At 49.0% G+C, this 24,284-nt stretch overlaps 1 protein-coding gene across 5 annotated transcripts; it reads left to right on the top strand.

Moving 5' to 3' along the window:
- The first annotated feature begins 318 nt into the window (after positions 1-318).
- UBN1 (ubinuclein 1) lies at positions 319-23,965 on the top strand. 5 transcript variants are annotated; one of them, XM_020808601.3, is made up of 19 exons: positions 319-507; positions 2,111-2,238; positions 3,969-4,787; positions 5,547-5,633; positions 6,372-6,467; positions 7,407-7,541; positions 9,161-9,264; positions 10,455-10,896; positions 11,884-11,954; positions 12,332-12,461; positions 12,999-13,117; positions 13,687-13,815; positions 14,701-14,844; positions 16,141-16,191; positions 17,186-17,228; positions 18,030-19,292; positions 20,768-21,020; positions 21,263-21,352; positions 23,221-23,420. In XM_020808601.3, the coding sequence occupies exons 3-19, from the start codon at positions 4,524-4,526 to the stop codon at positions 23,271-23,273; spliced, it is 3,474 nt and encodes a 1,157-aa protein (XP_020664260.3). In that variant the 5' UTR covers positions 319-507; positions 2,111-2,238; positions 3,969-4,523; the 3' UTR covers positions 23,274-23,420. The 5 variants fall into 5 exon arrangements, with proteins under 5 accessions (XP_020664260.3, XP_020664259.3, XP_020664261.3 ...); XM_020808600.3 differs by lacking the exon at positions 2,111-2,238 and having other exon boundaries at positions 332-507; XM_078381483.1 differs by lacking the exon at positions 6,372-6,467 and having other exon boundaries at positions 354-507.
- The last annotated feature ends 319 nt before the right edge of the window (positions 23,966-24,284 follow it).

Raw genomic sequence — 24,284 nt, 5'->3', positions numbered from 1 at the left:
GCCGCGTGACCCAGCGCGCTCCCTCCCACAGGGCCGGTGCGCGCGCATACTCATATAACCCCCCCTCCCTTCTCTTCCCTTCCTTCCTTCTCCTGACACCCGAGAGAGGCGCGCGCAGCGGCCGTTGGCGTCACGTGACCCTCCCTTTCCCCCCCCCCTTCCTCCTCGCGCACTTCTTGTTTATGCCGTGTCCTGAAGGGGGTGGGGTTTGTTTCCCCTTCTGGTCCCTCCTCCTTCCTCTCCTGATTCCCCATTCTCCGCTCCCCTACGTCAGGGTCGTTTTCCCCGCCCTCCTCGCCTTCGGATTGGCTGCCCCGCGCCCGCTCCCCTTGCACGTGACGAGGGCGCGAGGAGGGAGACGGCGAAAGAGAGCGAGCGACGGGGGAATTGGATCCGGCGCAGCGCTTGGTGGAAAGGAAGGGAAGGGAAGGGAAGGGGGGGGGTTGTATGATAATAGAGGCGGCGGCAAGAAGAGGAGGAAGAGCCGTGAGGCGAAGAGTGCCTGAGGTAGTCGGCGGCCGCTTCCCCTTCTGCTCCCCCTCCCCCAAAAAGAGACCGGAGGAGGAGGCCAGGGCGGGAAGTCGGGGTAGGGGGCGGGAGAAGGGACAAACCTCCCCAGGCGCTCGCAAGCGCCACCCTGGTAACCAGGGGCAACGGGGCCTTCCTCCCCGTCCGGCGCCAGCTGGGAGTAGCGGGCCCTCCAGGTTGGAATAACTTCTCTTCCCGCCGCCCCGCACACCACCACCCCGATCCCCGCCACGGCCTAGGTTCGGTGCGGGGCCTGGCCCCGTTTCCTTTCGGCAGGCGAAAACGCCCGGGCCTTTCTTTGGGCGCGTCCGTGTATATGTGTGTGTGAGAGAAGGGGTGGTGGTCTTCTCCCTCCTCACACGGGCAGCCCTCGTGGAGGCTGGGGGCTTGGCGTGGGTGTGCGGTTCATGATGACTTGGACCAGGCAGATGAGTTCTGGTTCGTTTTCAAACCCTCCGGCTAACGGGGCGGCCTGTGTTATAAGGGGTTGATGGAGCCTCCAGCTGCAGGAGCAGTGTATCAGGAGTGTCATGTAGAGAAAACGGGGCAGGACTGAAGGCTGACTTGGACGCCTCGCATGTCGACCTCTGTGCCTGAACCTGCCTTCTGGGGGTGGGGAGCTTACATTATTTGCAGTATTGGGTTCCCTGAAAGCAGGCAGGAAGAGCTGCACCCAAACGGCTTATGGTTAAACCGCCACCTGGTTTAGTTAAACTTTGGCCATAGGAATTGCAAAAGAATGGCGATCGGGCAGGTTTATGGCTCCGTGGAATTTCCCTATAGAGCAGCATGCATCTGAAGGCTGGGTGCAGGGTTTGAGCTGTGGAGGGAAAGCCATTGTTTCCCTGTGCAAGAGCTGTGATTGGGCCAGTCATCGGTATCAGAAGGATCTAGATGTGTTAAATGTCCACACCAAGGAGACGGACAAGTGATCCTGGCAGCAGAGGGCTGAGCTTTGATCATAGAAGACAAGGTGGGAAAAGGTTGCAGGTGAGAGATGACCAGAATATAAACTACCCATATTTTTCCCTCCATAAGACGCACCTTTCCATAAGACACACCAATTTTTTAGGAGAAGAAAACAGGAAAATATAATCTGTTTTCTTCGCTCCATAAGACGCACAGACTTTCCACCCACCCCCCGTTTTGTGGGGGAAAAGTGCGTCTTATGGTGCGAAAAATACGGTATGTAATATTTTGAGAGAGGATTGCATTTTTATGATAATAGTGGTCATCTGAGTACTGCAGAGCTGGAAGGGACCCTTTGGATCATCCAGTCCAGCCTTTGTCAAGAAGGCATGGGGCGGGGGATCGAATTCTTAATCTCTGGCTCAGCAGCCAGAAACCTCTCAACCCCTGAGCTAGGCAGCAGTTTGTGGTGTTGCAAAGAAAGCAAAATGATGTGATTTGTCAGTGGGTCAAGCAAAAAAGGAGCAACGAAAACAAAATTATTGTGGTCTCTTTAAGATGAGCAAAGGTATTCAGTGTGAATTTAAGTGGTTTGCGGTGATGGATTGTCATCCACAAAATATTTTTCCATTTCCATAATATTTCTGTTTTAATTTTGTTGTTGCTGAAACAGACTAACGCAGCTACCCCATTCAACAAAGAAAAGAAAGTTGAAGGAAAATAATAGTGCTTTTTGATGTGCGTGGATGACAAAATGAGAATTTATAAGGAAATATTAGAGTAGTTTAGTCACAGACCGAGGTAAGTTTGAGACAGCATTGAAACATTTCATTGGAACATCAAAGAAGGTTCTTTGAAGAGTGGGACTAAGTAGAAGCAAATATTTGAGAATCAGAGACTAGAGCTGTGGTCCTCAAGGTGTAGATGGCATTAAAACCACGATTTGAATGTCTACATGCTATTCTTTGGGAGCAAACAAGGACAAAGGAAATTTTCCGGGCGTAGCAGAAAGTGGGAAATGGAGAGGGGCAAGGCAGTGGCCTGCAAATGTTTCAGAGGCTGCCATACAGAAGATGGACTAGATTTGTTCCCTATTGTTTTGCAGAGCAGGGCTAGAATTAATAGGTGGAAATAGTATGAGAAAGCAGCCTGTGGCTAAAGTGAGGAGCCTATATCACTGGCTAGTGGTAATAGCTGTTTAGTAGCGGTAGAGCGTGCCTCAGGAGGTGGCAAATTCTCCTTTCCTGGAGGTATTTAGACAGGGGTTGGACATATCGTAGCTGTATCTTGTGTTAAGCCGGAAATAAGGCTAGATGTTTCCCAGAGAGCATAAACATAATATGCTCCTGAGCTCCTGGATGCCAAATGAAACTGCAGGTCTGCAAGGGCGGCATTGTTTACACTGATAGGCAGCAGCTTTCCAGAACCTTTTGACAGTGTTTTCCCTAGTCCTACATGGCAATGCGGAGAATTGGATCCAGAGCCTTCTGCCTGCAAATTATATGTTTTGTTCATCTTCAACAGAGATCAAAGAACAGAGCCCACGACACCGACTTGCTAAACAAGGCTTTTAAGCCTCATCCCTCAGAGATTTGTTGTTTTGAAGCCGCTCTCTCTGAGGAAATGATTTGCACATATGAATTCTCCCAAGCATGTTTTTGTCAATATCTGAGCTTCTGTGCTTTGGGAAACAAGAAGCTGTGTCTCCATTTGCAAGTATTATCTGTGCACAGCTTGCCAACCAAGCTGTCACCCATAATCTTTCTTGTCAACAATATTTGAAGGATTTTTCCATTTGTTATTCTTCTTGCTGGAGAAGGGCGCATCTCGCCTTTCTGTATTAATTTTGCTCATGCACGGGGATGAAGTATCATGCCTTTCAAATGCCCAATGTAAATCTTTTTGAATTCACCATCTGCAGGAACTTGGTTGAGGTTGGTCACCGTGTGGGTCACTATGTGCTCTACACAGTATGTCTGTTGGTCGCTGTCAGAGGGATAGGAATCATCCTGCTGGGTCGAAGAGGAAGGTTCCTGTAGCTCAGCAGGACTATACTTATTTCTTGTTTAGCACTCACGAGGGCTTGATCATGACAACAATCCCTTGCTTGGTTTTGGCATCAAACAAGCTGAGATGTGCATCCTGGCAGCCATTGTATCTGTTTTTGCTCCTCATGGCTAACAACTATGAGGAGGAATGGGGAAAGTGATCAGTTAGGGAGCATCCAAGCCCCAGTCTTCCAATTAAGATGTAATGCTGTTTCACTGCAGTCTTTCAGGGTTCTGCGCCAAAGCACATCTGTTTTTTGTCTATGAATACAGATAAGGTACATCATTCATATGTTGTTGGTCTGCTGCTCTTATCAGTCCCTGCCAGCCTAGCCAGTAGTGAGGAATACTGGCATCTGCGGGCTTGCATCAACAGGCGGGCCAAACTTTACCAGCCCCTGCTGTGAAACACACCTCAAACTGTGTGTGAAGGACCAGTTTTGCTGGGTTTTGTAGCTGGAACTTTCTATTTTTCTTTTTTAGGTGAAACCATGAAGAAACCTCTTTGGAAGGAAGTTTCTGGAGCAGGCGTCCCCTAGGAGGGATATGGATTAATTGGGGCCTGAATGTGAGCACACCTGTATTGGACAGAAGCAGAGACGAAAACCAGAGCGAGTGTGTTCAATGTTCTTCACATCATGCCAACCCTCAGGGTGGGAAATGCCCAGGTGCACGTGGAGATAGCCGAACCTGACCTTCCTGGCCAAGGTCAGCTCAGAGCTGGTTCCCTAAAAGTTGCTGTCTTCAGGAAATCCTTTGTTCTTTTCCTTCTTCACATTCTCTTTGAAGGAGAATTGGACCGTGCAAAGGCCATGAATTTAAGAGCCACGAGGCTTCCCTGTAAAGGGGCTGTTATGGGATGATTCACCACCTCTGATGAGACCAGAAATTGCTGGGTTTTCTTCTGGTTTTTTATTATTATTATTTCAAAGTGGAACCCAAGATCTGGCATTCGTCTTTGTGTGTCTGGACTAACGGTGATGATGCCGTGTGTGTGCACCTCTGCCGCCTTTAGCCTAGACTGATGGAAACCATGCCATGAGACCAACTGCCATGACAGAACCTCACCGGGTCCAGCTCACCTCTCTGTCAGGTCCCCTGGGTACCACTTTGCTGAAAAAAACTCGGCGGGAGGATGTCACAGGGACAGAACACCCCCAGGAATCCGAGCCCACAGCTGCTGCGGTTCGCATTGCCCTCACCCTTTTTGAGCCCGACCACAAGCGCTGTCCAGAGTTCTTTTATCCGGAACTGCTAAAGAATATACGTGGGAAAGGGAAAAATAGTTGCACGGGAGAAAAGGTACGTGGGTGTCTTTCCTTTTTTTGGTTCTCTAGTTCCTATCATTTAGCTGTCTATTTCAAAAAAATCCACAACAAAGGTCTTCAATTCTGTTATCTTCCAGGGGGTAAGATCTGTCAGAAAGGCAGGGCCTTCCTATGGACGCCTGATACTAGGGTTAGAATTTTTAATAAGCTTTTAGTTTTGTCCGTGATGTTTTTAGATGGGAAAAGGTGGACATTTCCAGAAGTCCTGAGTCGATATCGCAGAAGAGGACGCTTTTCTTCCTTACATTTGCAGCCACTAGGCAACTGACGTGCTGAAGAACGTTTCCCGTGAACGCACAGGATAAAGACAATGACAGCTGGCACCTCCTCACCCCCAACCCTCGTTCCTTTGCTGGTATTCTTGTTAGACCCACATCTGCACAAAAGGCCTTGGTTCCTTGGCATCAACCCTCTTCTAGTGTTGTTCTGTCCCTGTTGTGTGTTGCAAGAAGAAAATGGCCATGGGCAAAATCTCCAGCATCAGAGGCTTGTATAGTATCAATGTACAGGTAGAGGGACGTGAGCCGGATAAGGGGCATGGGTAGGTTGGAGCCATGACTAAGGAAAGGCAAAGATCCTGAATTCATAATCCAGTACAGTAAGGTGGGCAAAGAGGCTTCTTGACCCTGAACAGAATGAGCCATTCCATTTCTGAGCATGAACTGTACTCTTTGAAACAGATCAACAGACCCTATTTAGACATTCTTTGCATTTTTCCCCTCTCTGTCTCTAGAAGAAAGACCTTGCTGATCCCTTTAATGAAGAGGAAAAAGAGAAGCACAAGCTGGAGGCTCTTGCCAGGAAGTTTGAAGAGAAATACGTATGTTTCCTTGCATAACTACGAGGCAGATGCAGTTCTAGTATTCTTTATACAAGTGCCAATGATAGACCAGAGTAGTTCTTGTGCTAGGACTGCAAATATTCCCATCAAGCGTTATAAGGAAAAAAATATTAGTTGATGGACAGGAAGTGTCATCAATATTTAGTTTAGTAATTGTGGCTGTTGTTCACCTCTTACTCCTTTGGGGAGTTTTATCATGGTGTACATGAACCTTTGCCACCCTGTTTAATTTGTGGCATACTTGGTTGGTAGACTTTGGATGAGAGACCCTGACCCATCTCAGTCACCTGCGGCCTGTGGGGAGACAAAGCATCATCTCCACAGTGCCACTTCCCGCTAGGAATGAGTGTTTGAATAGGGAGCTTTAGTTTTGTTCGTCCTGTTAAGTTTCATCTACTGCTGAATCCTTACCTTAAAACAAAACAAAAAAAAATCTAGGAAGATTTGCTGGCTAGTTTATTAATTTGTGGTCTGAAACGGAGGGTTGACTTGATTTCAGTGCTTTTCTGCTTAAGAAGGCGCTCCAGCCCTTGCTTACTAGTTTAAAAAAAATGAAAGCTGGGGTCCATTCTGACAGAGTTCAGTTTCGGTTATGCCTCTCTGTCTGTGGCACCAGCAGGAGGGTCTACGGGGGTGGGTGGGTGGTAGCAGTGCAGGGTATTCCAGCACTTGTTCTTTGCAGCCTTTGTGGTTAAATTTCAGTCCCTCTCCTTTCAGGGTGGAAAGAAGCGCAGGAAGGACCGTGTTCAGGATTTGATCGACATGGGATACGGATATGATGAATCAGATTCTTTCATTGATAACTCTGAAGCTGTGAGTAGTGAGTGGAGGTTCTGGTTCCCAACAAAAAAGGCCCAGGGCAACACACTCTAGCCACCAAGAGTGTTCCAGGAAGAGCAACATCAAGGCACCAGTTGTACAGAAACCTAGTCTGGGCCAGTGCTTCAAGGCTCCATAGCTGGTTTGCTTTGCCAGGCTGCATAGCAGGCCTTTGAACTGGCCTCTCAGCCATAGAGGCCTTACCTAGAAGCTTCTAATGTCACACAGACACCAAATCCCTTTTTCTTCAACAGTCCAGAGTGGCCATTCTCGATCTCTCTTTTTTTGGCCACAGCCTTTTGAGGAGCTCTTCTCAGGTTCCAGGACCCCCTATCAAATGCGGACACGACATGAACACATGAATGGAAAAAACCCTTCTCACATTTTTCTGCCTGTGGCCCCTTTCAAAGGTGCCAACCACCCCACCCCAGGGGGCCACATGGCCCCTTTGAGAGTCTCACGAGAGTTGCTTTCCCTGGTAGAATTCCGCAAGCTGCTAACCAAAGCCGGTTACAAGATCGTGGCTTGGGAAGCGAAGGGGCACCTAGACATATAAATAGGGCATCTTTGAGCCACGTGTTGAGAGCAGGAATTGGCTTTTGATGCAAGAACTGATCCTAGCATCCTTTCCCACTCACAAATCCTAATTTGGGTTTTCTGCAAGGTAGGTGCATTTAGGCCCAAGCTTGTCGAAAAAAATACATGGTTGAACTGCAAGTCCCAGAATCTGTAATCCAGTGTGACCTGTCCATTCTGAGCTTACCATAAAACATTATTTTTCTACCTTTGGGTTAGCCAAAGTTCATTACTATATGGTAGGATGTCTGTGATAATTCTGTGGAGCTGGTTAGCATTTAAAGGGGCCCCAGGCTTACTGGATGGAAACGTGAGCCTGTTACAAGAGCACTCACTTATTTCTCATCTTGTTTTCAGTACGATGAGCTTGTTCCAGCTTCGCTGACAACCAAGTACGGAGGCTTTTATATCAACTCGGGGACTCTACAGTTCAGACAGGCTTCCGAATCGGAAGATGACTTCATCAAAGAGAAAAAGAAGAAATCTCCTAAGGTTTGAAATTTGGATGCTCTGGGTGCATTAAACAAAGCAGTTACGTTTTGATCTGACAATATGGAGAGCCAAGGGTGCCTTATTTTATTTCTACTCTTTTCTCACTGCATTTGCACAACAGCCCCTTCATGGTCACGCCTGCCTACCGTAAGCACATGGTCCGTGGGGCGTCAGGGAGCTGTTTATTTATTTATTTGATTTATATCCCGCCCATCTGGTCTGTTTCCTGGCTGTGAACCTTCCCTCCAGGAAGAGAGCTGGCCAAGCGTGCAGCCTTCTGGCAACGGCACTCCCTGTTCCGAAAGCAAAATGTGGAGCTTGCTTCTGTTTTCTTATTTTCGGAACCCGATCAGAGTGTGTTCTGCAGGAGTTTATTCCCATTAGCAGTAGAGATTTGACTGACTTGGGAGAAAACCCTGAAAAGGCTTGCATTGGTGGCTCCTCTTAGGCAGAAGAGAGTTATTCTCAGGGAAGCTACGTAGGCTGGCTGCTTTTTGTTGCCCCCCCTCCCCCGTTGGCACACACAATGTTTCTCTCTTTGGGGAGCCTATTGGCTGTGGCAGATGGGTCTTTTACCAAGCAGGTCCTGCCTTTTTTCATTAGTTGGATTCATGCACTTCCTTTGCTTTGAAATTTCTTTTAACTATATTACGGATCTATAACGTACGTTATATTAATCATCCCATTAGTGCTTTGAGCCTCACATCCGGGACAAAAATGGTGTATAAAACAATTTTAAGAAAAGAGTGTTCAGGTTCATGTAAACATACAAAATGTTGGGTTGCAATAAACAGCAGCAAGTTATTATTATTATTATTATTATTATTATTATTATTATTATTATTATTATTATTATTATTATTATTATTATTATTATTATTATTATTATTATTATTATTATTATTAATTATATTTATATCCCGCCCATCTGGTCAATTGACCACTCGGGGCAGCTAACAACACTTAAAATAAAACAATCTAAATGTACTTGAGTGTAAGAAACATAGAGACTTACTAAGGCAGCCTAATGAAATGAGGATGGTTCACACTTTCCTCCACTTCCCGTGGGTCCTTCTGTATGCAGCTTTGTTGCTGTTTTTAGTGGAAGATTAAATGGAGGTTAGCTTGAGGCTACTTGTAGATGCTTTTTCTGCTTAGAGAAAAGATGCAGTTGGAACCATACCATTTACAGCTGCGTTTTGGGGGTTATTTAGGTGCGTCTGGAAAGAGATGGGTAATATTTCTTTGCTCATTCAGGGTATCAAGTGGAGTTTGAAAGGGGCTGGACTTGATTATCCATAGCAGTTCTCAGATTATAATATTGATGTTGATGATGAATAGAGGCCTGAAACGAGGGGAAATGTTCTTGCAGCCGCCTTTAGTGTATGGGGGAGATTAGAAACCTCAGATTTTTAGTATTTTTCATCCAAGACAGTTTATCTGTTTTGTTTTTTCCCTGCAGTGGGAATTAGTTTCTCATATACCTTGCATAACTAAGCTTGGCAGTAGTCTTATTTTCCGGCATTTTGACTGTAAGCTTGAGGGCAACACCTTTCTTCCTTTATGAAAATAATTAGTATTTCTACGTGCGGTAATGCTTGCAATCATTTAATTCCCAGAAACGGAAATTGAAAGAAGGGGGCGAGAAGATGAAGAAGAAGAAGAAAGATGATTCTTACGATAAAGAAAAGAAATCTAAAAAATCGAAATTTCCTAAAACTGGGTAAGAGTCTATAATTTGTACTAAACTGGGTGTGGACGTGAGAGGCTTTCATAACCAAAGGCGGATAAGCAGTTTTAAAACTTGACAATTAGAACATCAGCTTGGACAGCTGGGGTGAAAGTTGCAAGTTCAAGGCCTTGTTTTAGCCCCCGGTTCACAGGGGCTCCTCTGCCATAGACTCTCCCACTCCTGGCAGGGTGTTCCATATGCTCTTACCGGTTAACCAACTTCCCCAAATGCACAGGGTTGGAATTAAGGCTGAGAACTTGTCCTCCTTCAGCTGTTGAAGGACTGCATCTGTTTAGTTAAGAAGGCGGAAGAGGTACTGGCTTAGTTAATGTGTGTTGCGGCTGGCTTTTACTTGTATCTGCAGTGCTTTTCAGTATGATGAGTGTGTAAAATCCCTACAGTGGTGCCCCGCATAGCGACGATAATCCGTTCCGGAAAAATCGTCGCTATCTGGAATCGTCGCTATCCAAAACAAAAAAGCCCATAGGAATGCATTGAAACCCCTTCAATGTGTTCCTATGGGCTTAAAACTCACCGTCCAGCAAAGATCCTCCATAGGGCAGCCATTTTCAGTGGCTGTCTTGCGAGGAATCCGTCCCAGAAAAGAGCCCGGAGCCATCTTCTCCGCTCCAGCCCCTCCCCCTCCCCGCCTCACAGCTGATCGTCGCTGCTCTTAGAAGCTTCCCCAGGCTTGCCCAGCAGGTGAACAGGCAGTGGAAATGCACTGGGGAAGCCTTTGAAACCTGCGCTTTGCCGGGTGCGGGTGGGTGGGGGTGTGGCAGGGACATCCCCAGAGCCCCCCCTCGCGCCGTTTTCAGAAGCCTCCTTGGGCTTTTTCAGCAGAAGTAGAATGTTTTTCTGGAACTCTCTGGCTTTCTCCATAATCCAGCGCATGTTGACAGAGTTAGGATAGTGGTAAAGCTTTTCCCTAACAAGCTAAGATTTGGTCTGTTATTAACGGCGCATCTGAGAAAAGATTGTTGCCAACAAAAGCTTTTGCTGAAATCCTTCTGTTAGTCTATACTTGTAATTATTATTTCTGGAGCTTTGAAAGACTCTAGGACGATGCATAAATTAGGCTGTAGGTGGTAAAATAATGGAACGTGATGGTTGGTTGTTTTCGCTTCTTCAAGCATCCCTGTTTGTCTGTGGCAAGTATTATACTGTCTGTCTCTTAATAGTTTTACAGCTCTGAATGCCAGTAAAGAGAAGAAGAAGAAGAAGTATTCGGGGTCCCTGAGTGTCAAGGAGATGTTGAAGAAGTTTCAAAAGGAGAAAGATGCCCAGCAGAAGCGAGAGGATGAGCCGAAGCTCGCCGTCCCTTCGCTGGCTGAAACCCCAGCTTCGCGAGAAGTGGAGAGCAGCGTCCCTGATCCTCTCCTGTCTCTCTTGGGCCACACCAGTGACAATGAACTGCTTCAGGCAGCCACCGCCGTGGACTCCCTGACCGACCTGGACTTCGAACAGCTTCTCAGTGAATCTCCGGGAGAAAGCCCTTTTCCCGACATGGAGGACGGGAGCAACCCCCTCGGGATGGGAATGGAGCAGGAGATCAAGCAGCCTCTGGCCCTTCCCGACGGACTCCCAGGGCCACTGGAGAAGTGCATTGAGGAGCTGATTCAGGTATGGCAAGTCCTGGCTCCCGCACACAAAGAGAGCTCTTATAGCCACCACTGTATTTCAGAAGAGGGCAGGGTCACTTCGCACTCTCTGTCTGGAGTTCCTTAAGACTTGGAAGTGCCGAGCTGGTGGAAGTGAGAGACATTGTTGGGTTGAAATGCTTTTCTTAAATTCAGTGCATTTTGGGTACCCAAACAGCTCATATTAGATGGTCTTATTCTGGCAGTGGATGAGAAAACGCTCTGTAATAGGAGCCTCATGATGCAGAGGTTAAACTGCAGGATTGTGGTCAAAACTCTGCTCACAGCCTGCATTCGATCCCAAAGGTTTCAGTTAGCCAGCTTCAGGTTGACTCAGCCTTCCATCCTTCCAAGGTCTGTAAATTGAGTACCCAGCTTGCAATGTGTAAGCCTGAATCATTAAACTATAAACTGCCCTGATAATGCTTTACGTGTGACGGGATGGTATATAAGCAGCACACATTGCCCTTTGACTGTCCTTCACGGCCATAACACGAGCCAGGAAGCCAAAGGGGCATCATGAGATTATTACGCAGGTTGCTCAACAGGACTTGGTACTCACAGATTGTCCAATCACATTTTGAAGTGAACAATAAAACCTCTTATTTTACAGCAGCCTGCTTCCAGTACACAACAAGTGTAATGCTGAAAGCCAGCTAAGGTTTATGTGGCATTTTCAAGACTTAAGTTTTATTTTGCATGAGTTCCTGTCCAGAACCCATGCAATATCTGGCAACAGAACAAACAACATATCTGAACAAGAAAGCTACAAAAATGTCTGTAAAAATTTAACATAAAGAAAATATGCATGCCTGTCTGTACTGTAATTCCAAGGTCATGAAACTCAGGCATCTGAAACGTGTGTTGAGATATTCAGAGGATGTGTCTCTCCATGTTACTGTATTTAAAAATGGAGTAAAGAAATCCACTGCAGATTGGTGACCAGTTACTCTCTCTTTTTACGAATTAGGCAGCCAGAGCTGCTGAAGGAGAAGGCAAGCACAAGTTCTTCACCCAGGACATGAACAGCATATTGCTGGAGTAAGTCTCCTTTCTAAATGTGCCAGCTGAATGCGTACGCTCTGAGCAAAGCTAGACACCGGAGGCTCCGTGGAGGAAAATTTCCTGCAAGTCCTTTGTGCAGTATGGCACCTCAAAACACTTTTATTCAGATTACTTTTTGACTGCTGAAACGACTAGAGTTCACGCGTTCTTTGTCAATGCTGCTTGAAAAGTTTCTCATGTTTTAATTTGTCTATTGTGTCCCGTCCCCCCTTGTATCAACTTCTTAATTAGCAAAAAGCTTCATCGCATTTTGCTTTGGTTCTCTTGTGTTGGTAAATGGAGAGAGCAGCCTGGCTGGCTTGTATTTGGAGAGGCTCAGAGCTAAATGGTTCTCTCTTGCTTGCTGTCTCCAGTATAGAGCTGCAAACCCGGGAACTGAACAGCCAGATACGATCTGGAGTGTATGCTTACCTGGCCTCCTTCCTGCCATGCAACAAAGACACGTTGGTGAAGCGTGCCCGCCGGCTTTACCTCTGTGAACAGGTACGAGATCACTGGAGTGCAGGACCACCGCACGGTGCAAGAGTCCTTGGCTTTGTAAATAGAGGCCATAAAGAAAGGTGTTTAGCAATCATGAACTTCTCTTCCCAGACCTGGAACGGGAGCCTCTGTATGCAGTAAAACTCTTTTTGCATCCTTAAGATAAGAAAAATGAATGCAGGAAAGCTTCCATATGAGGGTTGACCGTGGCTGTTACCCTAACCTTCAGAGGCACAGATTTTTGATGGGAGAAAAGTGGCTTTTGTTTATTTAAAGCATTGCTTCTGAAAATATTTCAAAAGAATTCCCGATGACAAAGCAGCATAACGTCCAGCTCCTCTTTGTAGATGTCTTAAATTTCCTTTTAAAAATGCATGGCCCACAGTTGGCTTTTATGGGAAAGGCAGCCTTTGTAACCTCCAGTGATGGGGGAACAACGGCTGCTTTCCTCCTTTGCTTTCGCAGACTGTCGGGCTGATGTGGATGCAGCTGAGGGCCACCGATGCAAATTGAACATGTAACCCTTTTGTATTTCTCCAGGGAGGTCGGCTGAAGGAGCCCCTTCACAAACTAAAGGAAGCCATTGGCCGGGCGATGCCAGAGCAGATGGCGAAATACCAGGAAGAATGCCAAGCACACACCCAGGCCAAGTTTGCTAAGTACGGGTGTTCACTCTCTTGGCATCGGTGCAATCCACCAGGGGTGGGGACTTGTGAGTCACGGCTCGCTTTCAAGTCCCGCTCAAGTCACACCGATTACTTGACTCTGACTCAGCTCAGATGTTTCAGGGAGGGGGGAGGACTCGGGACGTATTTGTCCAAGTTGTATTGTTGAGTCCCTCCGCCCGTGCATGCGCCGCCCCTCTGATAGGCTGGCGCATGAGCAGCAGCAGGGGCCAGTTCCAGGAATGGAAGGTGGCCCATTGTTTCTGCACAAGCTCTGGCCTTAGGGGACAGGGGCGGAAGACTAGGCCTCGGGACCCCAAGACCTGGAACTCAGTCTCAAAGATTTGCCAACATCCCGGCAAGCCGCCATCTCCACGATTTCCTCTGCGTTCCCAAAACTTAAGCAGGACTGGAGCCTACCTACGGTTTCCTGATCCCATATTGAAGTGCCTGTCCCTGCACTTCTGGTTCTACAGCTAGTAAAATATTCCTAGTGGACTACCATTTTTCAAAAGCAGACCTGAAGGATGTGCCTTGCTTTACCGTTGCTTTCTTCCTCTCAGGATGCTAGAAGAACCAAAAGACAAGGAGCAGAGAGACCGGATATGTTCAGAGGATGAGGAAGATGATGATAAAGGAGGGAAGCGGATCATGGGTCCCCGAAAGAAGTTCCAGTGGAACGATGAAATCAGGTTGGTAGAAGCAGGAACGGGTTGTTTTCGAGACCCTTTCCCCATGTTTGATGGAAGTGCAGCCCCTTCCGGAATGTGGTTGGCATCCACCTTGTCTGGACACAGCAGCTTTTGTTGCGTCTTGTCATCTGGCTCTGTTCGTTCACTTGTTGCAGCTGTTTTTATCAGACTGCATTTTTGAGCTTCTGCTGAGGGTGCAAGGTCTGGTATGCGCATGGCACCATTATTACAAATAAATTTTCATCCTGCTTTGTATTTTAACATGTTAGCCCATCTCTTCTGGCCCCGTCTACTACTGACTTTCACCCCTCCCACCTCCACCTTGGCGTGAAAGAATGTGGCCCTGGGGATTAAAAAAATCATTTTCCATCTCACCTGTATGAATCAACTGGTTGAGGCCACAGGGAAATAGAGCCGAGGCGTCCTCAGTACGCTGACCGTACTCGTCCGTCTCAGTCTGTTGTGAATTGGGCGGGATTGTCAAGGTGCCGGTTGCTGAACTTGGGCCTGGCCTGAATGACAGTCCGTGCGCCGAAGCTGAATCCTGGCAAAACAGGCAGGGGTGCACAGGTGATCCCAGGTCCCATGAAGCGCAAGTTCCATCCCTGCTGGACAGAGTTGCCCTCTCCTGAAGGAGCCAGAGTAGAATACATTCCAGATTGAAGAACTGAACTGACAGATTCAAGATGTAACTAAAATATTGTTCCAAGCTGGATTAATTGAGTAGGTTGTGTTTGCAGGGAGTTGGGCTTAAATAAAAATAGCAGAAACTAACCTTCCTTCCTCCCTCTCTTCCTCCCTCTTCCTGCCTTCTCTCTCTCTCTCTTCCTGCCTTTCTAACTTCCTCCTCTTTCTTTTCCTTCCTCCCTCTCTTCCTTCCTCCAGGGATTTGCTCTGCCAGGTGGTGAAGATTAAACTGGACGGTTATGACCTCGAAAAGAACAAGACCCATTCGATGGAGGATTACGTGAAGAGCTTCCTGGACGCCGAAGTGAAACCGCTTTGGCCGAAGGGCTGGATGCAGTCCAGGTGAGAGGAAAGGCAGATGAAAAATGGCCTGTGTCCTTTTGACTGCTCTGCAGGGTGGCAAGCATAGTTTATTAGTAGACAAAATAGTTACAGCACTCAGTTATTCGGTGGCTTGCCTCTTCCTCATTTTTTCCTGTGATAGTGCTGTTGTGAGTTGGAGTAACTGAGCCCAGAGGGTTTCCACAATATATGAGAGCACCTGGCACATGTTCAACCTGGGAATTCCACACCCCACCAGAGGCTGAAATCTGTCGTTCCCAAGCCCTCAATCCAGCCCGTCAGCGATTGCACCGCGCTGGCACACCAGAAATTGTTTAGGCCTAGTCTCTTAGCACAGCGGGCATTTTGCCGCCGGGAGAGGGGGCGGGGAGCCCAGAGGGGAGTCATTTTGGTCAGGCCTCCGGCAGATCTGTGACTCGGGTGTTGCAACCAGGAATAAAACCTGCCATAAGTCATCTGGATGTGAAGCTGAAAAAAAGAGACACCCCAGTTTTGGGGGGGGGGGAGGGAATCAAAGAGGCATCTTAAAGACAAGGAAGTTTTCCCTGCGATAGATTTTCCTGGGCTGGATGAACTTGATGGGAGTCAAGAGCTACTCATTAAAGTGCAGCGGGACCTTCAGTGAGTTCTGCCTGCCGCAGACTTGTAGCGCTGCCCTCCCCTGGAAATTTCCAGTTTAGGAGCCTTTCAGCAGAAAGCTAGGCAGGAAGCTTCCCAAATGCACCAAGGGCAAACACAGCGCCAGCCTTGTTGGCTCCGGGCTGGGCAGCCTCAAAGGAGGTCCTCGGGCAGTGTCGCTCCGCATAACGCCTGCAGTCGTGTGAGACGGAACTCAAACCATGATCCGAGGGCAGAGGGGAATCTCTGGATTTGGAAAGAAACCTTTACAGTGCAAAGGGGCGGGGGTGGAGGGTGTCTCGTAGAGATTCTCTCCGTTTCTTCAGAAAAGGGAGTCGTGGGTGCCCCGTGGTCTCCTTTGCAGTCCAGATCGGGTGATGGCCCTTCATTGCGGCGCTTCAGGCAGGCAGGTAGGGTCTCTCCCACCACGAGGCGGGGCGGAATAACGTGGCTTCGCGGCTCCTGAATTGTGATCTGTAGTGGATGCTGGCCTTGACGTTCTCGCAGCTTTTCTTTCCGACCGCGAGGCCTAGAAACTTCAACTGTGAAAGCTGTCATGCTCTGGAATCCCACTTGAGGCCTCAGGATCTTACCCTTGTACGTTCTGCAGCCTGGACAGCTGGTCCCTGCTCTAGCTCAGCTTCTTGTTGCCCCCCCCCCCCTTTTCTCCTTTTTCAGGACATTGTTCAAGGAGAGCCGTCGAGGGCACAGCCACCTCACGTCGCTCCTGTGAGTACCCATCGTCGCTTGCCATCTCACGGGTCCGTCCTGCCCGCCTTGCCGCTTTAGCCCCTCATTGTGGCCGGCAGGGGCCAGAAAGGGCAAAGGACAGCTCGATATTTTGGAGGATTCCTCCCTCTGTGCAAATCTGAGCCCACCTTGTACAGTTGAGATCAGGGGGGGCCTCCCTGGCCCGTGCCCTTTCCTCTCATGTAGTAGAAGCCCTCCGAGAGGAGGCTGTGCCGGCACCCCGGTCTTCATCCTGTTCCATGAGGTGCTTTTATCCATCTTCGTTGAGGACCTTCTTCCTGCAGGGTGGGGGGGAGGGCGGGTTTGGCAAGCCTTTGGGTCCAAGTCCCTTTTAAAAACAAGTTTTGTTTCCCCAGAAAAATAGGAAAGGGAGGGGGTGGCTTCTGAGTCAAGAGTTGGGGGGATCCAAGTTGTTGGTGTGACTTAAGCCTTACTTGACGGCGAGTCCTGTCACTCGAGTCCCCCTTCCTGAGCGCAGTGCTGTGCCCGTGAGCCCTGCGTTCTTCCTTTCAGCTCTCTGCCTCTCTTCGTGACACCCCCAGACTCATGTACTCGATGCGCTGATCACCCAGTCTTTACCGGATCAAGGACTCTTACAAACACAGGAAGTCCTGAAGCCCTCCAGCTCGGGGGGGGGGGGCAGGCCAGGGGTTAGCCCCTGGGATTCCACTCCAGCCTTTGCCATTTCCCAGTGGGCTCCACCCGCTTTCCCAGGTCACAATGGTTTAGTGGCTTCCTTTTCCTTCCTTACAAAGAATTCTGAAGTCAAAATGCAGTACCTAAAGTATTTCTGTGGCTGCCTATTTTTTCTTTCCCAATGTTTGCCCATCATGCACCGCTGGGATTTGCCCCTGAGGGTTTTTCTGCAGTGGCATCGCCCCCACGTCCCCACTAGTAATTCTTAACCAGTTCCCCCCCCCCCAGGGATTTCAGGACATGGAAATAAAACAAGCTTGCATGTGTCTCATTGCAGAGCAAAGAAGAAAGTCGTGGCACCACCAAAGGTGAAGACAAAGGTGAGTAGACAGATCTGGGGTCTTAAAACAGCATGCGTCGCACGAGGACAGGAGAATATGGGGAGTGGCTTCTCATTTGTATAGCGCTCTATGCCACACCATTTGCCTATACGGTGCCCTCACCAGATGTGACAGACAGAGAAACTTTATTACAGTCATTGACCGGTGTCAGCAATACAAACTATAAATGCGTAAAATATATTATTCTAAGCACCTGTATTACTGTCACCATAAAAATAAATTAGCTAATCATCTCCTAGTGGCATAATTATACAGAATGTGTCCCACCTCTTTAAAAGTTGCTGCAATTAACTAAAACTAATTATACATTTACTAAAACCCAACCCTTCCTGAATGTTAACTGTAGCTGCGCAAAGTTTCACCCCATTAGACAGCACACTTAACGTTTTGCCTTGAAAGCCATAAAAGGGTGTAATACGCCTCTGAACGTCCAGGAAATAACTTTCAACAAGGTTCAGTAAAAGTTTTCCGGCTATCATGCTAAGAAGGAAATTGAGTTTTTGTTCCTTTTGTTTCTATTAGTTAAACACTATGCGGAAAACTACTCCCACAATAGTTCCTGAAATTCCAAATTTTAAGCCTATCACAAAAGCTAGAAGCTGGATGGCTCCCCACCCCATCCCGCCGCCTGCTTGTAATCAAAGCCAGAATTCTCTTCCCAGTGCCCGTTTATCCTTCAGGCCTTTGGATCATTAATTGTTTTTTAATTGAAACAAATAAGCAGATGGGTGATCATTTTGCCCCTGTGGCCTGATCCTGTTCCCTTGTCCTGTCTTCCAGGATCCCTTCAGCAAGCCGGAGAAGAAGGTCTCGCTCACTGCTCCGCTGGTCCGCGCAAGTGGTGCCGTTTCACTGTCTCCCGAGTTGCAGGGAGTTCCTGTTGGCCTCAGCCTTCAAACCCGAGAACTTTTGGCCATGAGCTCCACCCCGGTCCCTACCGGCGCAGTCCCTCCCCTCCCCTTCCACATGGATGACTCTTTGGACGAGGACCTGATCCACAACGCCGCCACCTCGTTAGAAGCCGTCTCCAAGGAGTTGGCCGTGCTGAACAGCCAGTCGGGGGCAGGTCCCAACTTCACCCTTCCCGTTGCCCCAAAGACGCCGTCGGAGAAGACCCCGACCCAAACGCCCTTGGAAGAGAAGAGGGCCTTCCCCAAGCCCAGCCCCTCCCCTGCCCCGTCTCCAGCCGGGGGCTCTCTGCAGTCCCCGCTCAACTTCTTGGCTGAACAGGCCTTAGCCCTGGGCCAGCCCCCCCAGGACAAAAAGGCCGAGGGCTCCGGTTACAAAGAACTGCCCAGCCCGACTCCCCCAGCCAAGCTCCTGGAGACCCACCCGGCGAAGCCGAGGCATCACAGCCTTACCCGCGTGGTCCATGGGCCCCAGGCGGCGAGCCCGGTTCAAGCCCCCCAGGTCAAGGTGTTTCCTGTGGGCGCTCAGCAGCCCAAAAGCTTTTCCCCTTCCCCTCCTTTTGTCAAGTTGCAGAATCCCAAGGCCATCTCTCCGCTCCCCCAACGTTCACTCCTCCAACAGCAGCAGCAGCAGGTCAAGACCCCCATCAAAACCCCAAATTTCCATTCTTCTTCCTCCTCCTCTTCTTCTTCCCCTTCTTCGACCCCTTCGCCAGGGCCAGGCAGCTCCCACAAGACTCCCAATTCTGCCTCCCTGTCTCTGAGCTATACGGGGAAACACGTGGGCAGCAGCTCTGGCTCGGCGGGACAGTCCTTCAAGTCGCCCTTCGTAGCTCTGTCCCGGCACATCAGCTCAACCAGCAGCTCTACGTCCAACGTTTCCACCAACCAGAGCCCATCCTCGGGCAGCTTGCTCCCTGGCGCATGTCTTCCTTCTCCCGGACAGGCCCCCAGCCGCTCGTCGCCGAATCCCACCATGAAGAAGACTTTGGTCTCTCAGAAGCTGACCTTGGTCGCTCCACCCGGGGGTCCGAACGTCAGCTCCAGCGGGGGGACCCAAGGGGTGGCCAAGTTACTGACGTCCTCCCTGAAACCCACCGTGGTCAGCAGCACCGCATCCCCCACTTCTATGCCAGTAAGTGGCCGCTCAGAAAAAAACGGTTGTTGAGTTTTGTCGTCCTTACGTAGAATCGTAGAATGATGGGAGTTGGAAGGGGCCTCTAAGGCCGTCCGGTCCAACCCCCTGCTCAAGGCAGGAATCCAAATCAAAGCAGATCTGCCAAGTGGCTGTCTTAAGTTTCTCTTGAAGGCCTCCAGCTTTGGAGCACTCACCGCCTCTCGAGGTAATGGGTTCCGTCGTCGTACTGCTCTAACAGTTAAGAAGTTTTTTTCCTGAAATTCAGCCTAAATGTGACTTCCTGTAACTTGAGCTCCTTCTCATGTGTCCTGGACTCTGAGATGATCGAGAATACATCCTGCCCCTGCTCTGTAGGACAGTCTTTCAAGTATTTGAAGAGTGCAATCTTATCCCTTCCGTCCTCTTTTCTCAAGGCTAAACATGTCCAGATCTTTCAGTCTTTCCTCGTAAGATTACAAGCTGTTAAGGACAGGGACTTGTCTTTAGCATAGACCACAAAAATTCATGGACGATGCTGAGGAGGAGAGGGACTACATAGGGCTGTTTGTCCTTGATCACCCAATATTGTCTCCTCTGGAAGCAGTTCTCTTAAAGACATAAAATGTGTATGTATACATGTACTAATACAAAATTTTTCTCCCTGTGCCACCATCACCCTTGGGGACCAGATAAGAAAATATTTCCTTTTAATTTCTTTTTACCCCACTCCACTCCAAAAATGCCTTGATTCTTCTCCTGGCTTTTGACTTTTTCCCTTTTACAAAAACACAGTTCAAATACGGATTTCATATCTTTTTAAAATCATCATTTTATTTTGTCATTTCCCTTCTTACTTTTATCTCACATGTTAGCTTATCGTTTATCGCTACATACTTGTCCTTTCAAAAACCGGGACGTTGTAGGAAAGAGACAGAAATGACCATTCCCTGCCTGGCAGTTTACACCCATCATTTTTTTTAAAAAGTGTATAAAAGAAGAGTCAATGTGCCAAATTCATAAATGGGAGATGCATTCGGTTTGCATAACTTTAAGCAAGTTGCAGACCTGAGGTTTTTATGGCAATGCAAGATAAAAAGCCAGGATGGATGAAATTTAAATTAAAACAATGATTTGAATCATCAGAAAAGTAGGTTTTTAAAGATTTAAACAAGCTGGTGTTCTGTGCCTGCCCAAACTACAGTACTTGTAATCTCTCCAAGCATATTACCCCCCGCCAGCAGATTCCAGCCCAGACTTGCTGATCTCACAATCTTGTTTTTAAAAAAATAACCCACTGCTTGTTTTAGCCAGTGTTAGCTGTGTCCACTTGATAGGGAAGAATCGCAGACTTTCCCTTCCTGGCAAGGTCGCATTCCGTGGCCCCATGCTTTCTCCGTCCGCCTAGCGAGTTCCCTTTTTGCGTGATGGGTCCCTGGGTAGTGACCGGAGCCGTCGCTCGGCTGTTCTGACTGCAGCTTTGCCTTCTTTCCTAGAAAGGAGCCGGCGGAGCCGTGCTGCTGACCAGTTCGTCTTCCTTGAACGTCCTCTCTCCCTCCTACAAGCCTGGCAGCCCGAAGCTGCCTGCGGCTCTCGCCTCCGCTCCCCTGGGGATCATGCCGCCCATCCATTCCTTCCCTCTTCATGTGATTTCCTTCAGCTCCGAATCCTCCCCAAAGGCTGGGGTGTCGAAGGACGCCATCGTCACGGGACCGGCCCCGGGGACTTTCCACCATGGCCTTGGCCACAGTAAGTGCTCTGGGGGCATCGGGGAGGAAAGGGGTTTTGTGTATCTTTCCCCGGCTGGACTTGGTAGGATTTCTCAGCTGGCGACAGAAAAAGGTCGGGTGAGGTGAGGTGGGGGGCAGGCCACTGGATCCTTATCATCCCACCTTCATCCTCTGTGCTCCTTTGCATTCAACATACATTTGTCTCTCCCTCCCTCCCGCCTCCTCCTCCTCTCTTGGTCTCTTCCCCCTTCCCCTTTCCAGGTCTTCTGGCTGGCTTGTCCTCCAGCCTCCGCCAGGCAGCGCCCCTCCCTCCCTCGGGGCTGCCTGCTCATTTGCCACAGAATTTGCCAGGTAACTCTTCCGCTGCGCTTGGTGGTCTCGTGCGTTCCTGAGTTGCTTGCAGCGGGAGGGTGGCCCTCTTTACCCCGTTGTCTTGCTGGTCACAAAGCCTCCCAAGACAAAAAAGCCCTTTTTTTCCTGGAAAGCCCTAATGCTTCAGGCCCAAGCTGCCCTCTTACTCAACCCATATATTTGAGCTGCTTGAGATCTCAGGGCTGGTTATATTGGGACTGCTGGCTTCGCTTGGCTTGGGAATCCTTGGAGGGAAAAATAGGGATGTTCCTGAAATGGGACAGATTTTGGTGGTACCTTAAAAACTTGACTGACTTGTTACATTCAGAGGTTTCATGGATTATAGTTCACTTCCTTGTACATAGGGTATGTTATCTGGTACAGGAAGACCCCTGTATCTGCAGGGGATCCATTCCACAATCTACTGTGGATGCCTGAAACCACGGATACCAGGGAACTCTGTGTACAACATTCAAGGGCCCAGGATAAAAGGACACAGGGGAGTGCCCTTGTATGTAGAGTCTGCAACCAACCGCGTATAAGTGAAATAGCGGATACCAATCCCACGGTTACGAGGGACCTGTTGTATTTTTAGTCTTTGTTTCCTACTAATAGCTTGCTGCCGCTGCTGCTGCTTTTTGTCTATTATTTTGTGCTACTCTGTTGTGCTTTCGAACCGCAATCTGAAGTTCTATCTTGTTTTTTTTTTAAGTTTTGACTTTGTTAGAAACACAGACCCAAGTCCTTTGGGTCATCCCCAGCGAGTTAATGGGAAGTGCACAAAGAGGTGGCTCAGTATTTGTTCCGTGGCTTAACTGGACCTCCTCCCGTTGGGGCCAGCAGACTGATTTAGGCCCACAGGTACCGGATACGAGTCCAACCTCGATCCAGTTAGCTCACTGCTTATAGATGCTCTCACAGAATTCAGATGCTGGTCTTTCCCCCTTCTGTTTGCCCTTGTCCGCTCCTCCTTGCCAAACCTTCCATCTACCAATCACTACTTGATTATTAAGTAACATACATTTGGGATCAACCTTGCTACCACGGATCCAGAAGAATATGCCGGTTTTAAGTGCAAGAAGGAGACGATGCATCTGCCTGAAGCTTATCTGGTCCAGTATTTTGTTTGCCCAATGACCGGCCATAGGATAGGAAGCCTACCAACAGCCTCCGTCCACTCATATTCCCGAAAAATTAACCAACACCAAGCCTCATGGCCTCCGAGGCTGGAGACGGCATATAGCCATTTTGATGAGCAGCTCATGATGGCCCCGAACTCTCTGTATTCACTTGATCCCTTTTAAGAGATGCCCAGCTTTGCAGCCACAATCCCTACATCTTATGCCAGCAAGTTCCAGGGTTCAGTTTGGAAGAAGTTAATTCTTTATATCTCTCCTGAATTTCCCATTGCTCAGCTCCAGGTGAATGAGCCTGGATTTCTCTGATGGTGAGGGCGGGAGAAAAAGGTCTTCCTGGAGGCCTTCTCTACACTATGCATACGTGTTGCGCGCTCCGCCAAGCCATCGTTGCCTTTTTCCTAAGCTAAACAGCCTCGAACATACAGCTTTCCAGCAGTATAAAATCCCGCACGCTTTCCCTGTTCTTTCTGGATCTTACCAATGGTGTGACAGTGGCTTGCAGGAAGGTACCACAGTGGGATGCGAGGGGACACCCAGGGTGGGTCGCAGCTGCTTGGCCGTCTTGTTCTGCGCTCAGAGCGGTGTGTCTGTTGCAGGGCCTTTTGCGCATGGCGATGGTCTCTGTGCGTCGAGCTTTCTGTACTGTGGACAAGAACTGGGATGCTCAGTTTTGCTCAGGTTCTACCCCCGTGGATTTTAACGGCGCTGGTTTTTCTACCTCCCTTTCAGATTCTTCTCAGTTACACGGCAAAGGGTCCAACGTGCAGCCCCGGAAATTGTGACGACTCTCCAAAAGCGGTCATCAAGAGACACCCCCACCCCCCAAGGATCCAGAGCTGTGGGCGCCCGGGTGCCCTTCCCTGCTCTCTCCTTGCTATTTCTTCTGAAACAGAGTTGCCCTGAGGTTTCCTCTCCCCAGCTCAGGCCAGGAGCTTTGCTCGGGGACGCATGCCTCCCACAGCAAAAGGAAGCACTTAACAGACACTGTTCTGGCCGCGGCTTCCGTCGCGCGGAGTCCGGGCACCAGGGCAAAGGCAGAAGTGGCGGAAAGGAGGTAACGGCCAGTCTCGACAACACAGCTTTCCTGCCCGGTCCTTCTAGACGCCCTTGGGATCCCCGTAGTTTCTGCTGTGGATGACAGAAGGGTGCCTTGAGCGTTCCCGGCTGACAGGAGCCCATCGAAGAGAGCGGCTTGATGCCACGTCCTGCCCCTTCCCCCCCCCCCCCAGTGCTAACGAGAGCAGTCTTGCGCCCAGATTGTCTGGAAGACCTGCCCTCCTCTGTGGCAACGGGGTTAAGCCAGTCTCTCCCTGGCCCTCTCCGAAGGAAAGACAAGATGTGGGAGGCCTCACGGTGCACTTATGGACGTGGAACTGATTTTGCAGTCTCGTTGTTTTTTCCCAGTTTGGTTTTGCTTCCCAGCCCAGTTTTTTTTCTTTGAATGCTCTTTTCTCCCTTCCTCTTCCACCCCATGATCACCACTGTATGCATTGGAGATGAGACACAACGACCCTTCCACCCCACCCCACCCTGCATGTCATGGTCTATAGCGAAGCTGTAATTCCAGTGCCTTCTAGCGAAGCAAGAGTGTAAAACATTTCAGGCTCCCTCCCATCTTTTTAATTTTTTCTTCTTTTAAGAGAAAAATCTGGGTTGTGCTTAAAATGTGCTGGGGGCTGTTCTGCCAAGAGCTTTCCCTGGGGTTGTGCATCAGCGGCTACCCTTGGTCTCATGCGTTGGCTCAGGCCAGGTGGAGGTGGTGACTTTCAAAGGCCCCTCCATGCCCGGAGCCA

This window comes from Pogona vitticeps, chromosome 13 (assembly GCF_051106095.1).
Source record: "Pogona vitticeps strain Pit_001003342236 chromosome 13, PviZW2.1, whole genome shotgun sequence".
Lineage (NCBI taxonomy): Eukaryota > Metazoa > Chordata > Lepidosauria > Squamata > Agamidae > Pogona > Pogona vitticeps.
This window is presented reverse-complemented; position numbering and strand designations above follow the sequence as displayed.

Excerpts from the sequence above, each read along its gene's own strand:
- UBN1 (XM_020808601.3), top strand. The coding sequence starts at position 4,524 with ATGAGACCAACTGCCATGACAGAACCTCACCGGGTCCAGCTCACCTCT. Across the intron at positions 13,118-13,686 it reads ACCCAGGCCAAGTTTGCTAA|GATGCTAGAAGAACCAAAAG; the intron begins GTACGGGTGTTC and ends TCTTCCTCTCAG. Across the intron at positions 17,229-18,029 it reads CACCAAAGGTGAAGACAAAG|GATCCCTTCAGCAAGCCGGA; the intron begins GTGAGTAGACAG and ends CCTGTCTTCCAG.